The 24,310-nt window shown below is 42.5% G+C and overlaps 1 protein-coding gene across 1 annotated transcript in view; it reads right to left on the bottom strand.

Annotated features, from left to right (window-relative positions):
• Nucleotides 1–23,837, bottom strand: part of TLR3 (toll like receptor 3) — a 54,706-nt gene extending 30,869 nt beyond the window's left edge. The window contains exons 1-2 of the mRNA XM_082245584.1: nucleotides 23,705–23,837; nucleotides 1,296–1,746 (exon numbers count right to left, since the gene is read on the bottom strand). Of these exons, the coding sequence (XP_082101710.1) occupies nucleotides 1,296–1,739 (444 nt within the window). The 5' untranslated portion in view covers nucleotides 1,740–1,746; nucleotides 23,705–23,837. The remainder of the gene's footprint in view (nucleotides 1–1,295; nucleotides 1,747–23,704) is intronic.
• Between the last annotated feature and the right edge of the window lie 473 nt (nucleotides 23,838–24,310).

Genomic DNA, 24,310 nt, shown 5'->3' with positions numbered 1-24,310 from the left:
ACACTCACTACTTTACATTGCAGCAAATTCTCATTTCTTCAGTGTTGTCACATGAAAAGATATCATAAAATATTTACAAAAATGGAACTGTAGCCTGTAAAACTGCTATAGGGTGGTCAGCAAGTGGTTAAGGGTAACTCCATAATCATGGGAAAAATTAGCAATTAAAAAAAAATATATAGCATATACAATTGCAACACAATGTTACAAAAAATTACCTTTCCTTTTCAATCTGCAGCACTGTAATTTTCTGTAAAATGCAATGCAATATGGCTACCTGGAGATGTTGTGTACACAGATGGTGTACAAAACGCCTCCCAGATATGTAATTTCCTGCTTGTGTGATTGGCTTGCTGAATCTGTATTGGACTGATTTTCCAAAAAATCTGCACTAAGATACAGGTCAGATTTGTGGCATCCCCTGCAATGAAAATGTCATTTTTGGAGAGATAGTATCAAAGGGAAATCACATCTAAAGGGATGCAGATCCTACCACCTTCCTCATGAGAGCCATGCAGATGCAGCAGCTGATTGATAATTATGAAATCACTCCCATACAGATTTACTCAGTACATGGACACAGACAAACAAACAGTTATTTATTCAGAATAACAAAAGGTAGGAATCTGCAACAAAGTTTGTTAAAATCCTTGCAATGTACATAGATCACCCAGAGAATGTTTTTTTCTCAACAAAAGTGGAGTTACTCTTTAAGTACTTCCTTTACCGGATGTAAGAGGAGCTCTCTCCAAAGTGAGGGGAAAAGCCCTTCTTAAGCCTAGTACACACGGGCTGAATGTCTGGCGACATTGGCCGGTTCAATAAAAACCAGCCAACAAATATTCCATGTGTATGGCAGCCAGTCTGACAGAAGCTGGCAAAAATGGCCACATCGGACGTGCATGCTGGAAAACCAGCAGCCGACCAGCTCCCGATGTGTTCTGGCAGGGGGGGCCATCCCCCTGTCAGAACACAACAGCTCAGTAGGGGAGATTGCTGTACTAACATCAGATTGTTAGTACAGCGGCTACGATCAGAGCTGTCAGGTTTTTTTGGGGGTTGAACTAAAAAAACTCATGGTGTGTACTAGTCTTTAGAAAATTGTCCCTGGAATAAGTGTTCACATGGAAGATTTACTTTTCAAGAAACAACTGTGAAGCTTTGGATTTACCATCTCTCAATAGCAAAGAGAGAACAATAAACAGCTGATGGTGTTCTAGGCTATTCCTACTCTTATCAAAGCTAAAAAAGTAAAGGCTTTAGATATACGGTACACACATCATAATAGAATGTACCTGCAGGTTTTTAAAAGGGTTTCCAGTTATTTCTTTCACTCCATTAGAATTCAGGTGTAGTTCAGTAAGGTTTGTGCAGGACGAGAAGGCCTTTTCTAAAATCTTGGTAAACTCATTGTGCTGTAGATTCAGTATCCTCAATAAAGGCAGCTGTTCACATAATGCTGGCTCAAAAATATGGAGAGTGTTATAGCCAACATCTAGATGTTCAAGCTGACCATATCTGGAGAGATTGGCTGCAGGTAATTGCTTTAGGCGATTGTGGGACAAATCTAGAACTTTAATGTTAACAGGGAGGTCAGAAGGTATGGTAAACAGTTCCAGATGACTGCAGTCAGCTTTTTCTTGAAATACTCTGCAGCGATTTGCAGCACATACGGGGGAGAGACTGATTGTGTTCAATGTCCATAATATAAATACCCAGGTGAAATATGGCATTTTCATTTTAATTCTGTAAAACAAATAATTTCAGTTAATTGTTATAATCTTACAAACAAGAATGTTTCAAAGACCAAATATTTGCTGGTGAATGGCTGTGGCTTTAAAGTACAACCCTAGGAAAAAAGTTGAATCAATCAGTAAATCAGTGCGTAAGGCTGTATTTATAGTACGGTTTGATAAAGTGTTGTGACGCAACGTGTCGGAAGGAGCCATGTGACCTCACTTCCTTTTTTTTTTTTTGCCGAGACCGGAAGTTTCACATTCAGAGACACTACATGATCTGGGGACCCCGCGGTCCCATCTACTCTCCATCTGCAATCTTATATCTAATTGTAAGTTACTATTTTTTTATGAATACATTTCTGCTTTGATATACTACACTATGGAGAGGTCTGCTTGCTGTCCATGAGCAGATTATTTACCGATGTTGAGGATTTGTTCCATCTTGGGATTATTTTGAATGCGCATATTATCCTTCATTGAGGTGAGCAGCCATTGCACTTATAGGTGGATAAGTGCCACTCCTTTAGTATTGATTGTCATCACATATCTGTGCTTTCAGCAACTCTGACACTTTTCTTTACAATTTTATGGACTTTCAATATAAACTTTTTTTTGGGAATATTTTTTTCACATTTATAGCACCATTCATGTGTGATTTTTTTTTACCTGTGTTTTTCACTTTTACCATGTTTTTTATGTATGCACATTATTGGATTTGAACACATTGATATATGTTGACCCTTAATATAATATTATCATTTGTTTACAATAGCGCTGATCCCCCCCCCCCCTTATATAATTTATTGTATGTGGTAACACTATAGAAATTAGCTGCTATTGTTCTTTTTGCACATTTATATTCATTAGTTAGCGCATTGGTTCATTGCTCTCATCTATAGAACAATATTGATGTTAAAAATGTACCTTTTGTTGGAAAACTGAAAATCAAGCTTCAGAAAGAGGTCACATGATCAATGCTAAAACATTGGCCAGGTGGTATCTGCTAGCACAAAGGTTATATGTTTCAGCATTCACAATACCTCTTGTTGGATAAATAGAAATTGGTTCTCTTGACAGAAGCAGATCCCATAACCAATGCCACAACACTGGCCATGTAGTTTTTGCATATGGAGAGGATAAATGTTCAATCAGAGTCACTGATAATCTAAAGCAGTGTCCAAACTTTCTAAACAAAGGGCCAGTTTACTGTCCTTCGAAAATTGGGGGGGGGGGGGGGGCGACTGTAGCCAGCAGGAGTAGAAAATGTCCTGGTGTCAGTGGGAGTAAACAATGCCTCATCTTTGGTATTAGTGGGAGGAATAGTGCCCCATCATTGATGTCAGTGGGAGGAATAGTGCCCCATCAATGGTGTCAGTGGAAGGAATAGTGCCTATTATTGGTATTAGTGGGAGGAATTGTGCCCCATCATTGGTGTCAGTAGGAGAAGGAGTGTCCCATCATTGGTGTCAGTGGGAAGAATAGTGCCCCATTGTGGGTGTCAGTGGGGGAAATTGTGCTCTGTTGTCGTGTCAGTGGCAGGTATTATGCACCACTGTTGTTTATGGTGGGGGAATAATGCCCCAAGGACCAGTTAAAAGCAAGCAAAGAGCCACATCTGGCTCCAGAGTCGCAGTATGGAGACTACTGATCTAAAGACTTGCGTAATTGTCCAAGATCTACTGGTATTGGTGCATTGGCCAGCTGTTTGAGGGAGCCTTGATTTATTGTCTTTAATGTTTTCTGTTTTTTAATTTTGTTGATAACTGTAGAATACATCTATGTATTGTCTAGTTTTACTTTTTTAGTTTAAATCTATTTAAAATAGATGTAAATTCAGTTACTAAAATCTCATGTAATATTAAAAATGTTAATGTCATTTAAAAAGTAATTTTCAAAATCTTAAATCTGAAGCTTTTAAATAATACCTGGTAATCCTACTTGTTATAAGGTGACAATGCTCTGTCCCAGTCTCCTTACTGTTTTCCTGCACTGTCAATCTGTCAAATACATGCTGATGTGCGTTCATATGTCCTATGCAAGCATGCTATACTGTTGTCACCATGAGCAAGCCCTTCCTAAACCATTACATGCAACTTATGATGGAGCAATAGCATGTAGACATAAAGTGACTGCAAAATGACGCAAGGAAATCAACAGCACTGAGATGCAAAAACTGTTTTCTAAAAGAGAAAAGCATGGTAATTGTTCATGATGCACAGTGCTTTAAAAACAAAATATCATACAGATATGGCTTACATCTTAATGAAGTCTATTTAATTTACCCTTCATCAAATCCTTGAAGCAGTATTGAATCCAAAAGCAAACATTTATTTTTTTGCAGCTTAAAAATTTTTTAGATGTCATGGTGGCATTATTTTTTTTTTAGGCTAACTTTCTTCTAGATTCACCAGGTGATACAGCCAGTACGTCTGTTGTTTTTCAAAAGAACAAGCTCTCTTGGAGATAGATCAGTTATAGGAATGAGGCAAACCATTCAACACTGACAGGGGTGCTTACAGTGTTCCAATTTATATATTTAAGTTAAAATCTTTATCCCAAAAGAAAAACAAACTGTTGTTATACAGCTTATAAAGTGTTAGTTGGAGTTTAACTTCAGTTTGCTAGTGTATTTAAATAGTACATCTAACTCTCCCCTTACCTTAGACCAGTGATGGCAAACCTTGGCACCCCAGATGTTTTGGAACTGATGCTCATGCACTCTGCGGTGTAGCTATCTGGGGTGCCAAGGTTTGCCATCACTGCCCGAGACTGACAAGGCTGCTGTTCAAATGTGCCACCCGTGCCCCTTCATCCAGAGTGGGGGTACTCTAATACAGGAGGTGTAATACTGTCCAGATCACCAGGTCAGAACAGAGGGAAAGAGACAAAAAAAAGAAAGAAAACTAATTCAGCCACCAAATCTAATAATTGGTAAGCTGCAATAGATTACATTTTTGGTTTGGGATAGAATACTGTTTTAAAGACAGACTCATCTGATCTTTCAAAATGCGTTGAGGTAGGACTGTTGGCTCTTGTTACATGATTTTGTGCTGTGCAATCTTCTACACTGAATCTACACTGCTGGCTTCAAGGGATGGTTAACCTTATGCTGTCCTGCATCCTAACAGACCTGTAATTACAGCTATAGGGGTAAACTGCCAGAAGCACAGAATTAAAGAGGAAGTAAACCCTCTAAAAAAAAATGAGAAAAAAAAACCTGTAAAGACAAAGGCATAATGAGCTTGTATGCATCGCATACTAGCTCATTATGAAGTACTTACCTTAAAACGAAGCCCCCGCAGTTCCGCCCGCTCAGCGACAGGACATGTTCAGCTCCTGCTTCCTGGTTTGTGTCCTCCTGCCATCTGATTGGCCAGAGGCGCGATTACATCACTCCCGCACATGCGTGCGGGAGCCGCCGTTCACAGCACAGGGCTCTGAAGGAACGGCACGGGTGGCCGTTCCTTCAGAGCGCATGCACTGACGTCATCGGCTGCATGCACTGTAAATATCTCCTAAACGGTACATGTTTAGGAGATATTTATAGCACCTATAGGTAAGCCTTAATATAGACTTACCTATAGGTAAAAGTCTTTAAAGTGGGTTTACAACCAATGAAAACTGGAATGGCTCAGTAGGTAGGTTGTGTCCCAAACCAGTTTAGCAGCAAATTAAACATTACCAACATACTTTACATATATACCTCCAAAGTGCATAAAATAATCCTATTCAGTATTTTTTTTTCCATTAAATGTATTTAAAATGACCACTATCAACTTTAGCTGCTGCTTATCTGCTTGTTTAATGACTCTTTCCTTTCTATATGTAGTATCTGTGTGTCTTCTATTAGAAGCTGAGACTAGTAAAGAAGCACAGAACATACAGGTGCATCTAAAAAAATTAGCATATCGTCAAAAAGGTAATTTATTTTAGTAATTCAGTTCAAAAAGGATTTTTAATACAGAAGTGTTGGCTTACTGAAAAGTATGTCCATGTACAGTATAGTATGCACTCAATACTTGGTCAGGGCTCCTATTGCATGAATTACTGCATCAATGTGGTGGGGCATTGGGGTGATCAGCCTGTGGTACTGCTGTTATGGTGTTATGGTAACCCAGGTTGCCTTGATAGCGGCCTTCAGCTTGTCTGCATTGTTGGGTCTGGTTTCTCTCATCTTCCTCTTGACAATACCCCTTAGATTCTCTATGGAGTTTAGGTCAGGCAGCATGGTGATACCATGATCATTAAACAGGTAATGGTATTTTTGGCAGGTGCCAAGTCCTGCTGGAAAAATAAATCAGCATCTCCATAAAGCTGGTCAACAGAGGGAAGCAAGAAGCATTCTAGAATTTCCTGATAGAGGGCTGCGCTGACTTTGGACTTGATAAAACACAGTGGACCAACACCAGCAGATGACATGGCTCTCCAAATCATCACGGACTGTGGAAAATGTTGCATTTAATTTGAAAATCAAGGCCCCAGAGCCTGGAGGAAGAGTGGAGAGGCACAGAATCCAAGTTGCATGAGGTCCAGTATGAAGTTTCCACAGCCAGTGATGATTTGGGGAGCCATGTCATCTGCTGGTGTTGGTCCACTGTGTTTTATCAAGTCCAAAGTCAGCACAGCCCTGTACCAGGAAATTCTAGAGCACTTCATGCTTCCTTCTGCTTACCAGCCCTAATGGAGATGCTGATTTCATTTTCCAGCAGGACTTGGCACCTATCCACACTGCCAAAAGTACCAATAACTGGTTTAACCACTTCAGCCCGGAAGGTTTTACCCCCTAATGTATAAACAAAATGTGCCGCGCTAAAACAACAAGTGATATATATCACAAAAGTGACAGCAATACAAATGAGATAATAATGTGATGACAATGTGATGAAAATATAATCAAAAAACATGCAGGTTTGTAAAATAGAAGTCCATACAGGAAGAAAAAATGAACCCAGGAGTGCACCACAAGTCCAAGCGAGTATAAGATGATCCAAAGATTCCTTCTCTCATGAAAGCAGCAGGAAACAAGAGGGGACACCCACGTGCAACGGGGTAAGGAGGCTGCTAACCAGAAATCCATGGCCATTCAAACTAATGAAGTGGCCCCAAGAACGCAAAGCATATAACTGAAACCCGGGTCTCGGGGTGGCGTGGATCACCTTCCAGATAAATAATCCTCAAAATTCAGTCAGACATCCAGCAAGATCAGGTAACAATGACGTTTGAAAGAAATAGAAGGGTGGAATCCAGTAAACAGTATAAAAAGCTTTATTTAAAATATCACTTACAAAGGAAGGAGGTAAAAGCGCATGGACATAGTTTTCCAAAAGGCTGGTAAGAGGACTGCGGTGTCCTGCATCCTCCCTGGAGCGAACAGAGCCGGCACGGATAGGGGGCATGTTGACGTCACGTCTGGTACCGCCCGATGCGTTTAGTCATAGGTTGACGTCGTCTGGGACGTGGTTACCAGATGTGACACACACACACACACCTCTATATCCCCCATAGAATGAAAGGGCGGTGTGCCGTTCCCCCAATCAACAGAGTGACAGGGCGGAAACCCAACACCACAAATGTAAAGGGCGGAAGCACAGCATTACCTGGCAACCCGGAAAGTAAAAACAAAAACAAAAATGAACTGTGTGTAACGGGGTTTTGAGGGCGCCCCCTAATGTCTTTGGGGTCCCTAAACCTAGTTAACTCACTATGCCTGACAGGCGGATCCTGAGCCTCCGCTATCTGGGAGCTGGGGTACATGTCTGCGGCAGTGCCTCCACCCAGTGGGGCATCCGGGGTAGGGATGTGGGGTCCCACTGGGAACATACTTGGTGCAACGAGACTGACACAGCCTAACTGGAACTAACTTTATATCGTAAGTAGCAAATGAACCAACATACATGGGAAAATACAATAGAGTAACACAGATAATAATGCAATGTGTATTTTCCTCACCCACTAGCACACCTGCGTCCCAACCCCTTATCTTCACCCTAATGGCTGTTGGTGCACATAGGAGAGTTGGGGCCCTTATAAGTCCTGCTCCGCAGTGTCACTGAAGCAGCCTGAGCTGTGCAATGTCCACTCTGGACCTCAGAGTCTTTACTGAGAGTGAGGAGACAGGTGCCCTGTGGTGATACAGGGAGAGGCTTGGCTTACCCTCAGAAACGCAATTAACCAGGTCAGTCCACTGCAGTCTCCTCTCACTGGATTCACCAGACGTCTGGACTCAGTGCGTGTCTTTGAAAGCAGGCCCCTCTCTCAGCTGGTGTGGTCTTGGGTGAAGCAAGTTCTCTCAGCAGGGTTCTATCTCTGTGCAGCAGTCTTTCACAGCTAGTCGCATGTCCTTTCTCTGGCTGAGCATGTGGTAACTTATAGAAGTCTTCCATGACCTCCTTCCTCAGAACTGTGCAGGAAGTCCTCCCAGGACATTAATAGGTGAAAATTCTGAGCAGAAGGATAAGAAGAAATCCAGAGCTGGTGTCTATCTCCCTCAGTCTTTCCTCACACACCACTTCCTGGTCACACTGTGATGATGCCACAATCATGTGACTGAAAAAGCCAAGTCCTGTGATCAAATGCTCAATGTTTAATTAACAGCATACTGAGTCCATCTGCCATCTACTGGGCATTTCAGATAATACAGCCTGTGTAACTCTACAGGGCTACATGTGCATAACTCAACCTCAAAAAAGGAAGGGCGGAAGCACAACATCACAATCTAATATGGTGAAGGCGGAAGCACCACCTAACCTGGATAACCAGGAAGTGAGGAGAAAATGTGTCAGTGCATGAAACTGCCCAGACAGGACGGGCAAAAGATGTAAATCCGCCATAACACTAAAAAGATAATGGTAATGAAAAATATAAACTACAGATTTGGTATGAACCACAATATGTAGAAAAAACTAAATGTAGAAAAACTTAGAAAAGACACAGAATAATATGACATTATGTGCCATCTAGTGGTCAAAATTATTAAAGTAACACCATGACCAGTCCATTTTTTGTGATACGACACTGCGTTACTTTAACCACTTCTCGCCTGTCATATAGCAAAATGACAGCCGCAAAGTGGTTGCTCTATCCTGGCTGGGCGTCATATGACGTCTAGCAGGACAGACCGTAGAGCGGTGGTGCGGTGTGTCACTCGCACACCGCATCTCCGATCCCGTTAAAGAGCCTATGACGTAGGCTCTTTATCATGTGACCAGCTGTGTCCAATCACAGCTGGTCACATAGTAAATAGGAAGTGCCGTTGAGTTCATGCCTGACAGGCGCGAGTAGAGGAGAGTCGATCGGTGGCTCTCCTTACAGGGGGGGTCTTTGCTGGTAATCAGAGCATGGATTATCAGTGCAGACCCTTGGGGGATGCCACTAGAGCCACCAGGGATTGCCCACCCATGGCCACCAGGGATGCCCACCTATGGCCACCAGGGATGCCCATCTATGGCCACCAGGGATGCTAATCAGTGCGCAGGAAGCCTGTCAGTGCCCTCCTCATCAGTGCTGCCCATCATTGCCATCTACCAGTGCCACCCACCAGTGCCCATCATTGCCGCCTATCAGTGCCGCCTATCAGTGCCCATCAGTGCCGCCTATCAGCGCCCATTAGGCCCGCCTATCAGTGCCCATCAGTGCCGCCTATTAGTGCCTATCAGTGTCACCTATCAGTGCCCATCAGTGCCGCCTATTAGTGCCCATCAGTGCTGCCTATCAGTGTCCACCAATGCTGCATATCAGTGCTACCTATCAGTGCCGCCTATCAGTGCCTATCAATGCTGCATATTCGTGCCGCATCATCAGTGCCACCCCATCAATGCCTCCTCATCAGTGCCTGTCAGTGCAGCCTCATCAGTGCTCATCAGTGCAGGAAAAAACATTTATTTACAAAATTTTATAACATAAACAAAAAACTTTTTTTTTTCAAACTTTTAGTTTTTTTTATTTGTTTAGCAAAAAATAAAAAACCTTGCGGTGATCAAATACCACCAAAATAAAGCTCTATTTGTGGGAAAAAAATGACATAAATTTGGTTTAGGTAGTGTTGCATGACCGCTTAATTGTCATTCAAAATGCAACAGCGCTAAAAGCTGAAAATTGGCCTGGGCAGGAAGGGGGTGAAAGTGCCCTGTATTGAAGTGGTTAACTGACAATTGCACAGACGTGATATGCTGTACCAAATGAAATGTCCTTTATTTCCCACAAAGAGAACTTTGTTTTGGTGGTATTTGTCCACGTCTGCGGTTTTTATTTTTTGCGCTATAAACAAAAAAAGACAGTTTTAAAAGATATATATATATTTGTTCACTTTATGCTATAAAACGCAGCCATTAAAAAATTTAAAAAATCAAATGTATTCATCAATTTAGGTCAATGTGTATTCTGCTATATATTTTTGGTAAAAAAAATCCAAATAAGTGTATATTGATTACCGTATATACTCGAGTATAAGCCGACCCGAATATAAGCCGAGACCCCTACTTTTGCCACAAAAAAGTGGGAAAACTTATTGACTCGAGTATAAGCCTAGGGTGGGAAATGCTGCAGCTACTGGACCCAACTGGACCACCACGAGACACAAAATAGGGGCTGCGGGCATGGTACAGGAGATGGCGCAGGTCATAGTACAGGCATTGCACAGGTCATGGTAAGGGCATGGCACAGGTCAGGGCACAGGTGATGGTACAGGCATGGCACAGGTGAAGGTATAGGCATGGCACAGGTCATGGTACATGCATGTTACAGGTCATGGTACAGGCATGGCACAGGTCACGGTACAGGCATGGCACAGGTCACGGTACAGGCATGGCACAGGTCATGGTACAGGCATGGCACAGGTCATGGTACAGGCATGGCACAGGTGATGGTATAGGCATAGTACAGGTGATGGTATAGGCATGGCACAGTATGTACAGGCATGGCACAGTATGTATAGGCATGGCACAGTATGTATAGGCATGGCACAGTAGGTATAGGCATGGCACAGTAATTACAGGCATGGCACAGGAGATGCAGTGCTGCGGGCATGGTACAGGAGAATGTCCTGTACCATGCCCGCAGCACTGCATGAGGAAATACAGGGGCTGCGGAGGCATCTCACTTACCTGTCGGTGAGGGGCCGTCTTCGATTTAAAAATCGCGCCACCCTGCGCCGCCATACATCACCGCAAATGCGCCACCGATGCTCGGGAAAAGCTGAACACGTTTGGCTATTTCCGGGCATGCGGCACATGCGCAGTGACACGTCGGCGCCGAGCGGCGCCATTTTTAAAAAGACACTCCAGTCAGTGACTCGAGTATAAGCCGAGGGGTGCATTTTCAGCATGAAAAAACATGCTGAAAAACTCGGCTTATACTCGAGTATATACGGTAGTTTGCGTCTACAAAGTATGAGATAGATTTATGGAATTTTTTTTACTAGTAATGGCGGCGATCAGCAATTTTAACAGGACTGCCACATTGCGGCGGACAAATCTGACACTAAGGGATTGATTTACTAAGGGGTGTTTTTGTCAAACCAATCTCTTAACATTCTACGAGGAGGTGAGCTGTGAGCTAGATAGGGGCAGACCAGTGGATGTGGTGTACCTGGATTTCACTAAGGCGTTTGATACAGTTCCCCACAAGCGCTTAATTTATAAAATAAGGTCTGCAGACATCGACAGCAGGGTTTACTCTTGGATACGGAACTGGCTAAAAGGGCGTGTCCAAAGGGTGGTAATAAACAGCGCATACTCAGACTGGTCTGAGGTGGTAAGTGGGGTCCTGGGACCAACCTTGTTCAATTTATTCATAAACTGCATTGAGGACGGGATCAGTAGTTCGATATCAGTTTTTGCAGATGACACAAAATTGGGCAGGGCAATAACTGCAAAGCATGAAGCAGATATCCTACAGAATGACTTGGACAAAATAACAGAATGGGCAACGAATGAGGTTTAATGTGGAGAAGTGTAAGGTTTAGCACTTGGGGACTAAAAACATAAAAGCACAATACACTTAAGGGGCGGAACCTTTGGGGGAATCAAAAATGGAGAAAGATCTGGGAGTCTTGGTAGAGGATAGACTAGGCAATGGCATGCAATGTCAAGTGGCAGCTGCCAAAGCCGGCAGAATATTATCATGCCTAGAGAAAGGGATGTATTCCAGAGATAAAACTATAATCCTACCACTTTATAAAACTCTGGTCCGACCGCATCTGGAGTATTCTGTCCAGTTCTGGTCACCAGTCCTCAGGAGGGATGTGTTGGAGCCGGATAGCGTCCAGAGAAGGGCAACTAAACTAATTAGGGGATTGGAGGACCTTAATTATGAAGAGCGTCTGCAATCGCTCGATTTATTCTCCCTGGAGAAGAGACGCCTGAGAGGGGACATGATAGCAATTTATAAATATCTTAATGGTGATCTCAGCATAGAAAAAAAGCTATTCAGTCGAAAGGATTGCATGAGAACTCGAGGGCATACAATGCGATTAGAGGAGAAGCGTTTTAACCTCAGGCAACGTGGGGGGTTCTTTACTGTTAGGGCAACAAGATTGTGGAATTCTCTACCACAAGAGGTGGTTTCTGCGGGAAGTATGGTGGCTTTCAAAAGACTCTTAGACGTACAACTCAAGGAGAAGAACATTCAGGGGTATGAGAGATGATTACGGCCACACACACCTAAACAGTTTGAACTGGATGGACTGTTGTCTTTATTCAACCTCACCTACTATGAAACTATGTAAAAAACAGGAGCGTGCAAAATCTGGTGCAGCTCTGCATAGAAACCAATCCGCTTCCAGGTTTTATTGTCAAAGCTTAATTAAACAAGCTGAAGTTAGAAACTGGTTGGCTGCCATGCACAGCTGCACCAGATTTTGCACACTCTAGGTTTAGTAAATCTCCCCTTAAGTGACACCAATACAGTGTTAATTTTGGCAGCAAATTTCAATTTAGTTTTAGTCTTAGTCTTAGGACTAAAATGGCATTTTAGTTTTAGTCCCATTTTAGTCTTCTGCAAGTGTTTTAGTTTTAGTCGTATTTAGTCGACTAAAACTCCAGTACATTTTAGTCTACTAAAACGTCCTACATTTTAGTCTACTAAAACGTCCTACATTTTAGTCGACCAAAACTCATTTTAGTCATCTATAATCGAATGGGTGTAGTTCAATTGTAATTTGTAATGCATTATTTAAGCATTTCTCTACATTTTCCAAACTTATTATATACTACTGCTGGTCCTGGAGTGAAAAATCTAATATGTTATTATTTATGGTATTAAGCTTTGAGCATGCACCAGTGTTAATTTTGGCAGCACATTTCAATTTAGTTTTAGTTATAGTCTTTTGACTAAAATGCCATTTTAGTTTTAGTCGTATTTTAGTCTTAAGACTAAAATGCCATTTTAGTTTTAGTCGTATTTTAGTCATCTGAATTGTTTTAGTTTTAGTCGTATTTTAGTCGACTAAAATTGTGTTAATTTAGTCGACGAAAATGGTTTAGTCGGTTTTAGTCAATGAAATTAACACTGAGCTAGTGAAAACCCAAAATTCAGTATCTCAGAAAATTAGAATATTAGATAAGACTAAAAAAAATAGTATGCACTCAATACTTGGTCGGGGCTCCTTTTGCATGAATTACTGCATCAATGTGGTGTGGCATGGAGGCGATCAGCCTGTGGCACTGCTGAGGTGTTATGGAAGCCCAGGTTGCTGAGCTGACTAAATATGACTAAAACTAAAACACTTGCAGAAGACTAAAATGGGACTAAAACTAAAATGCCATTTTAGTCCTAAGACTAAGACTAAAACTAAATTGAAATTTTCTGCCAAAATTAACACTGCACTAGCTGTAAGTCATAATCATCAAAATGAAAGGAAATAAATTCTTAATATATATCACTCTGTGTGTAACACATCTACAGTATCTCACAAAAGCGAGTACACCGCTCACATTTCTGTAAATATTTTATTATATCTTTTCCTGTGACAACACTGAATAAGTGACACTCTGCTACAATGTTAACTAGTGAGTGTACAGCAGGGATCTCCAAACTATGGCCCTCCAGCTGTTGCCGAACTACACGTCCCATGAGGCATTGTAAAACTTTAACATTCACAGACATTACTAGGCATGATGGGAAGTGTAGTTCCTGAACAACTGGAGGGCCATAGTTTGGAGACCCCTGGTGTACAGCTTGTATAAAAGTGTAAATTTGCTGTCCCCTCAAAATAAATCAACACACAGTCATTAATGTCTAAACCGCTGGCAACAAAAGTGAGTACATCCCTAAGTGAAAATGTCCAAATTGGGCCCAATTAGCCATTTTCCCTCCTCAGTGTCATGTGACTCATTCGTGTTACAAGGTCTTAGATGTGAATGGGGAGCAGGTGTGTTCAATTTGCTGTTATCGTTCTCTCTCTCTCATACTGGTCACTGGAAGTTCAACGTGGCACCTCATGGCAAAGAACTCTCTGGGGATCTGAAAAAAAGAATTGTTGCTCTACATAAAGATGGCCTAGGCTATAAGAAGTTTGCCAAGACCCTGAAACTGAGCTGCAGCACGGTGGTCAAGACCATACAGCGGTTTAACAGGACAGGTTCCACTCAGAACAGGCCTTGCCATGGTCGACCAAAGAAGTTGAGTGCACATGTTCAGCGCCATATCCAGAGGTTGTCTTTGGGAAAAAGATGTATGAGTGCTACCAGTTTTGCTTCAGAGGTTGAAGGGGTGGGGGTCAGCCTGTCAGTGCTCAGACCATACGCAGCACACTGCATCAAATTGGTCTGCATGGCTGTCGTCCCAGAAGAAAGCCTCTTCTAAAGAAGATGCACAAGAAAGCCTGCAAACAGTTTACTGAAGACAAGCAGACTAAGGACATGGATTATTACAACAACCATGACCTGTGGTCTGATGAGACCAAGATAAACTTTTTTGGTTCAAATGGTGTCAAGCGTGTTTGGCCGCAACCAAGTGAGGAGTACAAAGACAAGTGTGTCTTGCCTACAGTCAAGCATGGTGGTGGGAGTGTCATGGTCTGGGGCTTCATGAGTGCTGCTGGCACTGGGGAGCTACAGTTAATTGAGGGAACCATGAATGCCAACATGTACTGTGACATACTGAAGCATGATCCCCCCCCTATGGAGACTGGGCCGCAGGGCAGTATTCCAACATGATAACGACCCCAAACACACCTCCAAGGCGACCACTGCCTTGCTAAAGAAGCTGAGGGTAATGGTGATGGACTGGCCAAGCATGTCTCCAGACCTAAACCCTATTGAGCATCTGTGGGGTATCCGCAAATGTAAGGTGGAGGAGCGCAAGGTCTCTAACATCCACCAGCTCCGTGATGTCGTCATGGAGGAGTGAAAGAGGACTCCAGTGGCAACCTGTGAAGCTCTGGTGAACTCCATGCCATAAGAGTTAAGGCAGTGCTGGAAAATAATGGTGGCCACACAAAATATTGACAGTTTGGGCCCTATTTGGACATTTTCACTTAGGGGTGTACTCACTTTTGTTGCCAGCGGTTTAGACATTAATAGCTGTGTGTTGAGTTATTTTGAGGGGACAGCAAATTTACACTGTTATACAAGCTGTGCACTCACTACTTTACATTGTAGCAAAGTGTCATTTCTTTAGTGTTGTCACATAAAAAGATATAATAAAATATTTACAAAAATGTGAGGAGTGTACTCACTTTTGTGAGATACTGTATATAAGATATGAGTTTCACTTTATAAAATGAATTACTGAAATAAATTAACTTTTTGATGATATTCTAAATTTTGAGATGCACCTGTATATTAGCACCACGGCTGTTGTGAGAGGAGAGTACCGAATTTATGGTAGAAAAGGTGGAGAGAGATTAATATATACAGTATTTATGCTGTAGGGAAAGTGAATGAAATAAATGGCTAGTGAAGGTGGATGGAACTATATTTACAGTTGAAGGTAAAAAATATAGTATTTATTGACTTATGTTGGAGAAAATTGTGCATATAAATGCTATATAGAAGTGTATGTAAGGCTGTGACATGTATATGTACTGAGGAGACCTGTACATTCCTCCAAAGCCACTGAACTTTTGTTCTCTAAGGCCTCATGCACATGGATGTATGAGACTACATACATAAAACCAGGTATATTTCTGCACCTGGGAAGCCCAGATGCTGTTTACAGACACCTATAGACATGAATGACAGTGCATGGCTGTAAGCAGCTAAATGCCAGTATTCGCATACACTTGAGTATAGTGTATGGTCATATTACCTGAATGCAGGTGAGTACCAGCATGTACCTGCATACAGCTACACACTGCCATTCATGTCTATGGGTGGTTGTATGCAGCGGGTTTTCAAAGTGTTAAAATATGATTGATTTTATGTTGTTCCTGGCCTCTTACCCCCGTGTGCATAAGACCCTAATGTCTTGTTCTGGTTTAGGGTTGATTCTCATTAGTATGTATAAAACAAGTGTGGTGCCATCCAACAACGGTGACACCAATTAGAGGGAGACATTTTTATAGAGTTAAAGTATTCAAAGCGCTTCACTTTTTCCCACATTTTGTTGTTACAGCCTTATTAGAAAATGGATTAAATTCATTATTTTCCTCAAAATTCTACAAACAATACCCCATAATGACAATGTGAAAAAAGTTTGTTGGAAATCTTTGCACATTTATTAAAAATAAAAGATGAAAAAAAAAATCACATGTACATAAATATTCACAGGCTTTGCCATGACACTCAGAGTTGAGCTCAGGTGCACCCTGTTTCCACTGATCATCCTTGAGATGTTTCTACAACTTGATTGGAGTCCACCAATGGCAAATTCATTTGATTGGACATGATTTGGAAAGGCTCACACCTGCTTAGATAACATAGCTTCCAACTGTCCCTGATTTCCAAGGACTGTACCTGATTTGAAACAAAGTCCCTCTGTCCCTCATTCCTCCTCCTTTGTCCCTTATTTTGGTCTGATGCATAAACTTAAATAAAAAATTTACTATTTATCTATCAAAAAGTGCTTTACAATGCTAAACCTTTTATCAAGTTTCTAAATGGTTGCATTTGCACATTTCAAAAGCCAATATAAAGGAATAGAAGTGGTAAAAAAAAAGCATTGTGGGTTTAACTAATTTTTGTTTTTGGTATAATTCACCCTTAGGGGGGCATGGCAGGGGTGTGTCTTATGTCTACATACTTTTCCTAATAGGTGTCCCTCGTTCCCATCTCAAAAAGTTGGGAGGTATGTAGATAAGGTCCCACAGTTACCAGTGCATGTCCGAGCACAAACCAAACCATGAAGTCCAAGGAATTGTCTGTAGACCTCTGAGACAGAATTGAATCGAAGCACAGATCTGGGGAAGGGTACAGAAAAAAATTCTGCAGCATTGAAGGCCCCCAGGAGCACAGTGGCCTCCATCATCCGTAAATAGAAGAGGTTTTAAACCACCAGGACTCTTCCTATTGCGGGATGTCGGGCCAAACTGAGCGATCGGGGAGAAGTGCCTTTTGAAACAAAGATTGAACTCTTTGGCCTAAATGGCAAGCGTCATGTCTGGAGGAAATCAGGCCAATACCATCCCTACAGTGAAGCATGGTAGTGGCAGCATCATGCTGTGGGGATGTTTTTCAGTGACAGGAACTGGGAGACTAGTCAGGATTGAGGGAAAGATAAATGCGGCAATGCTCTAGACCTCAGACTGGGGCAAAGGTTCATCTTCCAACAGGACAATGGCCCTAAGCACACAAGCCAAGATAACAAAGGTGTACGGCTACGGAATAACTCTATGAATGCCCTTGAATGGCCCAGCCAGAGCCCAGACTTGAACCTGATTGAACATCTCTGGAGAGAAAATGGTTCTGCACCGAAGCTCCCCATCCAACCTGATCGAGCTTGAGAGGACCTGCAAAGAAGAAAGGGAGAAACTGCCCAAAAATTGGTTTGCCAAGCTTGTAGCATCATACTCAAAAATACTTGAGGCTGTAATTGATGCCAAAGATGCTTAAACAAAGTATTGAGCAAAGCCTGTGAATACCTATGTACATGTGTTTTTGTTTTGGTTTTTATTTTTTATAAATGTGCAAAGATTCCAAACAAACTTCTTTCACTTTGTCATTATGGGATATTATTTTGGAATAAGGCTGTAACATAACAAAATGTGAAAAAAGTGAAGCGCTGTAAAAACATGCACTCGGAGCAAGATTATAAATTTTATAGATAAATTCTGATGTCTCTTTGGCAAACTGGATGGAAATAAGAAAGTTTTGCACCACATTGAGCAAGCCTTATGTGAAGAAGCCAAATTATAGTACACTCAGGCCAAGATTAACTTTTATTTTTAGATAAAGTATGGTGTCTCTTTTGCAGACTTCGGATAGAAGTAACAGGTGCAGAAAAATTGGGCTTGGGTGTTGGTGGTGCCTTCACCCTGTAACCTTCTAGAGGTACTCTTGATGAAAGCAAGAATTAGCCTTATTGTAAAAAAAATTACATTTTATGCCCGGGATGAACAGTTGCGGAAAAATTGGGCTTTGGGTGTTGGTGGTGCCTTCATCCCATAACCTTCTGGAGGTACTCTTGATGAAAGCAAGAATTAGCCTTGCTGTAAAAAATGTTAATTTGATGCACCTGCCAAACAGATGTGGAAAAATTGGTCTTTGGGTGTTAATTTTGCCCATTAAACCTATACCAAAAAAATATTTCCAGACAAAATTAACACCCACAAAGCTAGGCAGCCTAGACAGTCTTGTTGAGGTTTGAGATCCCAATAACACTTAATCAGTGACATCGGCATCAGGGGCTTGATAGCTGCTGCTAACCCAGGACTGAGTCATTTTGACAAATGCTAGCCGGTCAACAGAGTCTGTGGACAGACTCCCTCTTTTATCTGTCACAAAACCTCTGGCAGCACTAAATGCCCATTCGGAAAGCACGCTGGATGTAGGGCAGCCCAGCAGCACAAATGCATACTGGGCAAGTTCTGGCCAGTGGTCTATTCTCACGACCCAGTAACCCAGTGGATCATCTACTGGAAAGCTCTTCATTTCTTTTTTCACCCCTACATAATCTTCCACCGTATAATGCAGATGCTTCAGCTGAAGCTGTCAGCTCTGGGCACCAAGGCCTAAAAAAATGTTGAAATGCATCAATGAGGCTGCCCCCTTTTTCACCGCTCCTCCTTTGGCCAACAGAAGCCTTAAAACTAGCCTTAAAACTAGCTCTAGGCTTTAACCTACCAGAGTCTGGAAAGGTGTTCTGAGATTTTCCCCTCGGGAAGAGTAGAGTCCTGGGGGGTCACTGAGGATTACAGTATCTAGAACTGCCTCCTCCCAGCCACACATTACTTAGTTTTCTGGGGACAGAAAACCATCTCTTTAGGTCTGACATATGTCTCCCTCTGCTTCTATGACTCCAAAACAGCCAAAATCCTTCTCCTCTCCTCTTGTGTGTTCTGTGGCGCCGCAAGAATGCTGTCTGCATTAAGCCTTGAGAGAAAAGGAAGTCCTCCTCTTCCTCCTAATGCACTGCCTCGAATGCCCTGATCATAATGCCATGCAGAGTATGCTCCAACAGGAGCACAAGAGGGATTGTGTCACTGATGCATGCATGGTCATGACTCACCATCCTTGTTGATCCCTCAAATGGTGACGGTACAGTTAATGCATCCTTTATCAGCAGCGATCGGAGTGGGGAAAAGAGCAGAGCTGCCCTAAGGCTGTCCTGGTGCTATACTCACACAAGTACTCGTTGATGGCTCTCTGCTGCATGTGCAGCCGCTGTAGCATTACCAAAGTTGAGTTCTACCTGGTGGGAATGTCACAAATCAGGCGGTTTATGGGCAAGTGGAATTTCCACTGAATTTCAGCTAACGGAACACTGACTGAATATGACCGTCTAAACTGGCTACAGACTCTTCTGGCCTGCCTTAGAAGATTTTGCAAACCTGAGTACCTGTTTAAGAAACACTGCGCCACTAAATTGAGGACATGTGCCAGGCATGGCACATGTGTCAACTTTCCCTGTCAATGGACAGACAGAAGTTTAGTGCCATTATCACACATCAACATTATTGGCTCAAGATTTCGTGGCATGAACTACCTCTGGGCCTGCCCCTGCAGAGCTGAAAGAATCTCTGCATGGGTGTGGCTCCTGTCCCCTAGACAGATTAGCTGAAGCACTGCATGGCATCTTTTAGCATGACAAGTTGAATGGCCCCCTTCAACACTTAGGGGGTACTGGTGGTTCCTAGGACAATCCAACACAGGAGGGCATGGAGAAGGAGGTGGAGGGGTTAGAGCTGACAGATCTTTCATCATCACCACCAGCTATATGGAGAAGTGGCAGCAAAACAAGCTCCAGCCCTAAGCCCTTTCCTGCACCCTTCCTAGTTGCTGCAGGGTGACCCATTGTGCTGTGAACTAAATGTATCGTCCCTGACCATGCTTCTGGACCACGTCTCAGCAGTAATGTGGACCTTGCGGCTGACTGCCTTGCCCAATGATGCCAAAGCATTGCCTTCCACAAGATGGTACACAGTTGGAATTGCCTTACATGCAAAGAAATAGCGACAGGGAACCTGCAATTGTGGTACAGCACATTCTGCAAATTCACATAAGGGGGCAGAATCCACCAGACAGAAAGACAGGAGTTGTAAAGCCAGCAATTTGGACAAGCTGAAATTTAGACGCAGGACATGTGGGTGGCAGGGAATGTATTTTTTTTCACTGCAGCAGCTGGGGCAGAAAAAAATTGCCTACTATACATCTGGTGGTGTGCTGCAGGCAGACATGTTGCAAGGACCTGTGACACCCTTTGCTATACTATCATCCTTGTCAGTGGAGGCTGGTGAGTGGTAATGAGATATAGCTGGGGTAGACATGAAAGGTGAGGAGTGAGGAGAAGAATAATTGTGTCCCTTGTGTGTGGCTTTCAGGTGCTTTTGCAAATGGACTGAGTGATGGAAGGTGCCTTGTTCAACATGTGGCACCCAAATGGCTGGTGTTTTTGCCACGCTTGATCTGCTTATGGCAGAGATTGCAAATTGCAACAGTGTGATCAGCTGCACATGTGCTAAAAAAAAGCCAATACAGCTGAGCTGTGGGAAGTGGGCGGGGAGATAACAGCTCCACAATCTGGTGGATTAGGGTGACTGCTCTCTACTCTTCCATGATGGCTGCCTCTGAAGGACATCCTGCCTCGTTGAGATTTTTTCTCCCTCTTGCTTTCCTCCTCTTCTCTATCCGGCACCCAAGTCGTGTCATTGACTTCATCATCATCATCTCCCTCTCTATCCTCATCACTGGAGCCAACCTGGCAATATGCTGCAGCTGGGGGAACTTTTTACCCAAATTTAATAGAAACTTGGAAATGTGGGACTGGATGCACTTTATAGAATGAAATGTATGGTGCACTTTAAATTGCAGGCTGACGCTGAACACTAGCGTTGCAGTCAAAAAACTGTGGCTGACATTTTAAAAAAAGGGGCCAGGCAGGGGACAAAAAAAAAAAAAGAAAATGTTATACAGCACTGTATACAGCACTAAATGTTAAACACTGCACTACACTAATACACTACATTATACTGACACACTATACTAACAATACACTAACACTCTGCACTCACACTAACTCGCTAGCAGCAAACTGAGCCCTGCTCTATCCATCTCCAACTTCCCACTGCAAATGCTTCCTGTGGGAAGGAACCTTTTAAAGTGTGGGGAGGGGCTTTGAGCACTGAGCCATGAGAAAGTCATCATCACTTTGCCACTTTGTCCAAACAGGGCTCTGACAGTGCTCTCTGATTTAATTGGCAAAACCTTGCACCTGACCAGTGGTCAGGTGCAAGGCTAGAATGCCCTGTGAAGCGCACTGTGTGCACCCGTAAGACAATATACAGTTGAGACAAACGCTGTGCTGCATTGAGAGAACACATCTGTACCTTTTGTGGGACCTCCTCCCCCTGTTCCTCCTCAAATGTGCCCATTTCTCCCTCCCAACTGCTTAGAACCCTGGATGGAAAGCTTTTTTGGAAAAGTTGACAACAGCATTGAATAGCACCTGGATATAAATCCTTTGTAATAGGAGACCTCTGACATATAGTGAAAAATGAGGGCTGGGGATTGCAGCCATAAAGCTCCACCCCATTGTGCCCTAAATTGTGCACTAACTGCATATTGTAGCTGCAGGTAAGAAAAATACATCAACTGTGGAAGCCTAAACTTAGTCCGCCATTCTGTGAAGAAACATAATTTACCATTGGAGAAAATGTGCAAGTGTTGTAACTCCATGTCCACTTCCACCGAGCCCCACGCGACATGCATTGTAGCTCCTTGCAATACCTATTATCCCAAATACAGCTGTAGCCAGTGAAGCCAGAGGCATCCTGTAATTGTTTAACCTTGTTCCAAATCTTTTGCATCAAAACATACGTAGGGAAGAGTTTATTGGACTGTTATTAATATTTAGTTCAAGATTGTTTCTGGATAGAATTTTGTCATATACAGCAGATGGGTATCTAAAATCTGAGTGTCAAGTATGCCACATTCTTTTATTTAAATCTACAGTTTAGTCATTTTTCATTATTTTTAAATCAACATCTGGAAGGATGGTTACATGAATGACAAGAATCTCATGCAAGGCTGCTGATAGAAATCGGGGGACCCATACAGACTACCCGACAGCTCCCCCCCCCCCACAGAAAATATTAAAGCTATGTTTAGCTAAAAATACAATAAAATCATTATTAGCAGACACAAATATAACATAACCCACATAACTCCTGCTAAATCTAAAAGAAAAAAATGAGTTTATAAATGAAAATGATGATAAAATGAAAAAAATATATAGGCTAGGCAGTTGGAGCTCCAGGATCAGAGAGACAGAGGAAGAGAAACAAAGTTACAGAGATAAACCCAGGAGCAAAGCTAACATTAGAGCTAGTGCTGGGAGGGGGGCCGCACAGAGAGGGGGATTAGTGAGGGACAACTGTACCTTTCTCAGCAGATAAAAGCTGGCAGCAGGGAGAGGAGGCGAGATGAGATTTCAGCTCCTGGAGGAAGAGTTCTGTATTTGTTGTCCATCACTAATTCCCCTTCCTGTGTGGGCCCCCCCTGTGTGCTCGGTCCCCCTACAAGAGTAACAGTGGTTCCCCCCCCCCCCCCCTTTAATGGCCCTGATCTCATGTGCTGGTGGCTGCTGTGCTCCTTGAAATCTTCAGTCCTTCCTGTGCTTAGTGGGTGAAAATGAGCAACTCCACCTGTGAAGAGCACTCGTCAAAAGTGCTGACCCTGCTCCATTCATAGAAGCTGTACTATCAGTTGCCACAATGAATAAATGGAGGATGGGTGGATGAATGAAATGTCCCTCTGTGATAGGTGCTGGCCCTCGTTATAACCCCTGCAGCACCGGAAGATCAGAGTTGCAGAGGTATGCAGAGAGCAGAGGAATGCAGATATCAAGGAACAGAGCAACCAGCAGCACACTTGACACTTGTCATTTATCTAAGTATCATCCCTTTTGCTGATTTTAAAACAAAATCACAAAATTTTATTTTTAAAACTTTCAACTTACTGATCACACTAACTGCGAGCTGTAGATGTCATGCATTTTAACATGGGACCTGAACAGTTTCAAGGGTCCCTCCAGGGCAAAAAAGGAACAGCTGCTCTAAGCAGATTACAACATGTTTTCCCTAACAGCGTGAATAATACTAAATACTAGAACACGCCAACCGTATCCGACTCATACAGCACTTTCAAATACAGACCTAGCAGGTTTAATTTTAGACAAGGTTAGGTTATTTCATCATCTATGCCAGTGCAGTGTGGACTTTCAATATATAAAGTCAGTGAACTGCACTTGACAAATCTGTTTAAACAAGAAAAGCAGTTCATGGAATTCAAAGTGCAATTCATTTACAAAGTACTGTAAAAAGAATACCTCAAGCTACGATAAAATGTTCAGATGGTGAAATGCAGACTTACAGACAGGTCCTGGTACCTTGATGTTGGAGTGAGGAATTTTTAAAGTAATCTTCCTCATGGATAAAGCATGCAAATTAAAAAAAAAAATAATAATACAAAGAGCCGAGCATGTAGAGAATAATGTAGGTGGAGCAGCAAATGGTTCAATGTCTCAGCTGACTCAGGCTCCAGCCCTGCTTCTTGCTCAGGGAGTGGTTATGCACATTACTGTATCTGTACTGAGTACGTTGCAGCTGCTTGGCAACTAATGGGAGTCAGATGAAAGTTTTTTTTTTTGTCTAGTAAAGGCCGTCATAAAGATTTCACAGCGCAGCTGCAAAGAAAAAAAAAAAACACAAAGAGATTTATTCAGTAAGACAGTACAAAGAGCAACTGAACAATCTATCCACATAAAAACGTGTAACATTTTTTTAAAACAGACACAAAACACAATTTATTTTCCACAATGTTTTATACAATATTCCATAATACGGTTAGATTCACACTAGCCTCCTGTTTTGTTGTAATAAAATGCAGGAGATATCCTCTGGGAGGGCCTCATTCACACTGGCAATGACATACAAAGTCTATACTGAAAGAAATGCAAAAGTGGGCATAACTTTTTTA

The sequence above is a fragment of the Pelophylax lessonae genome (assembly GCF_965119305.1).
Source record: "Pelophylax lessonae genome assembly, chromosome: 1".
NCBI lineage: Eukaryota > Metazoa > Chordata > Amphibia > Anura > Ranidae > Pelophylax > Pelophylax lessonae.
The sequence above is the reverse complement of the archived record's forward strand: the minus strand, read 5'-3'. Positions and strand labels throughout refer to the sequence as shown.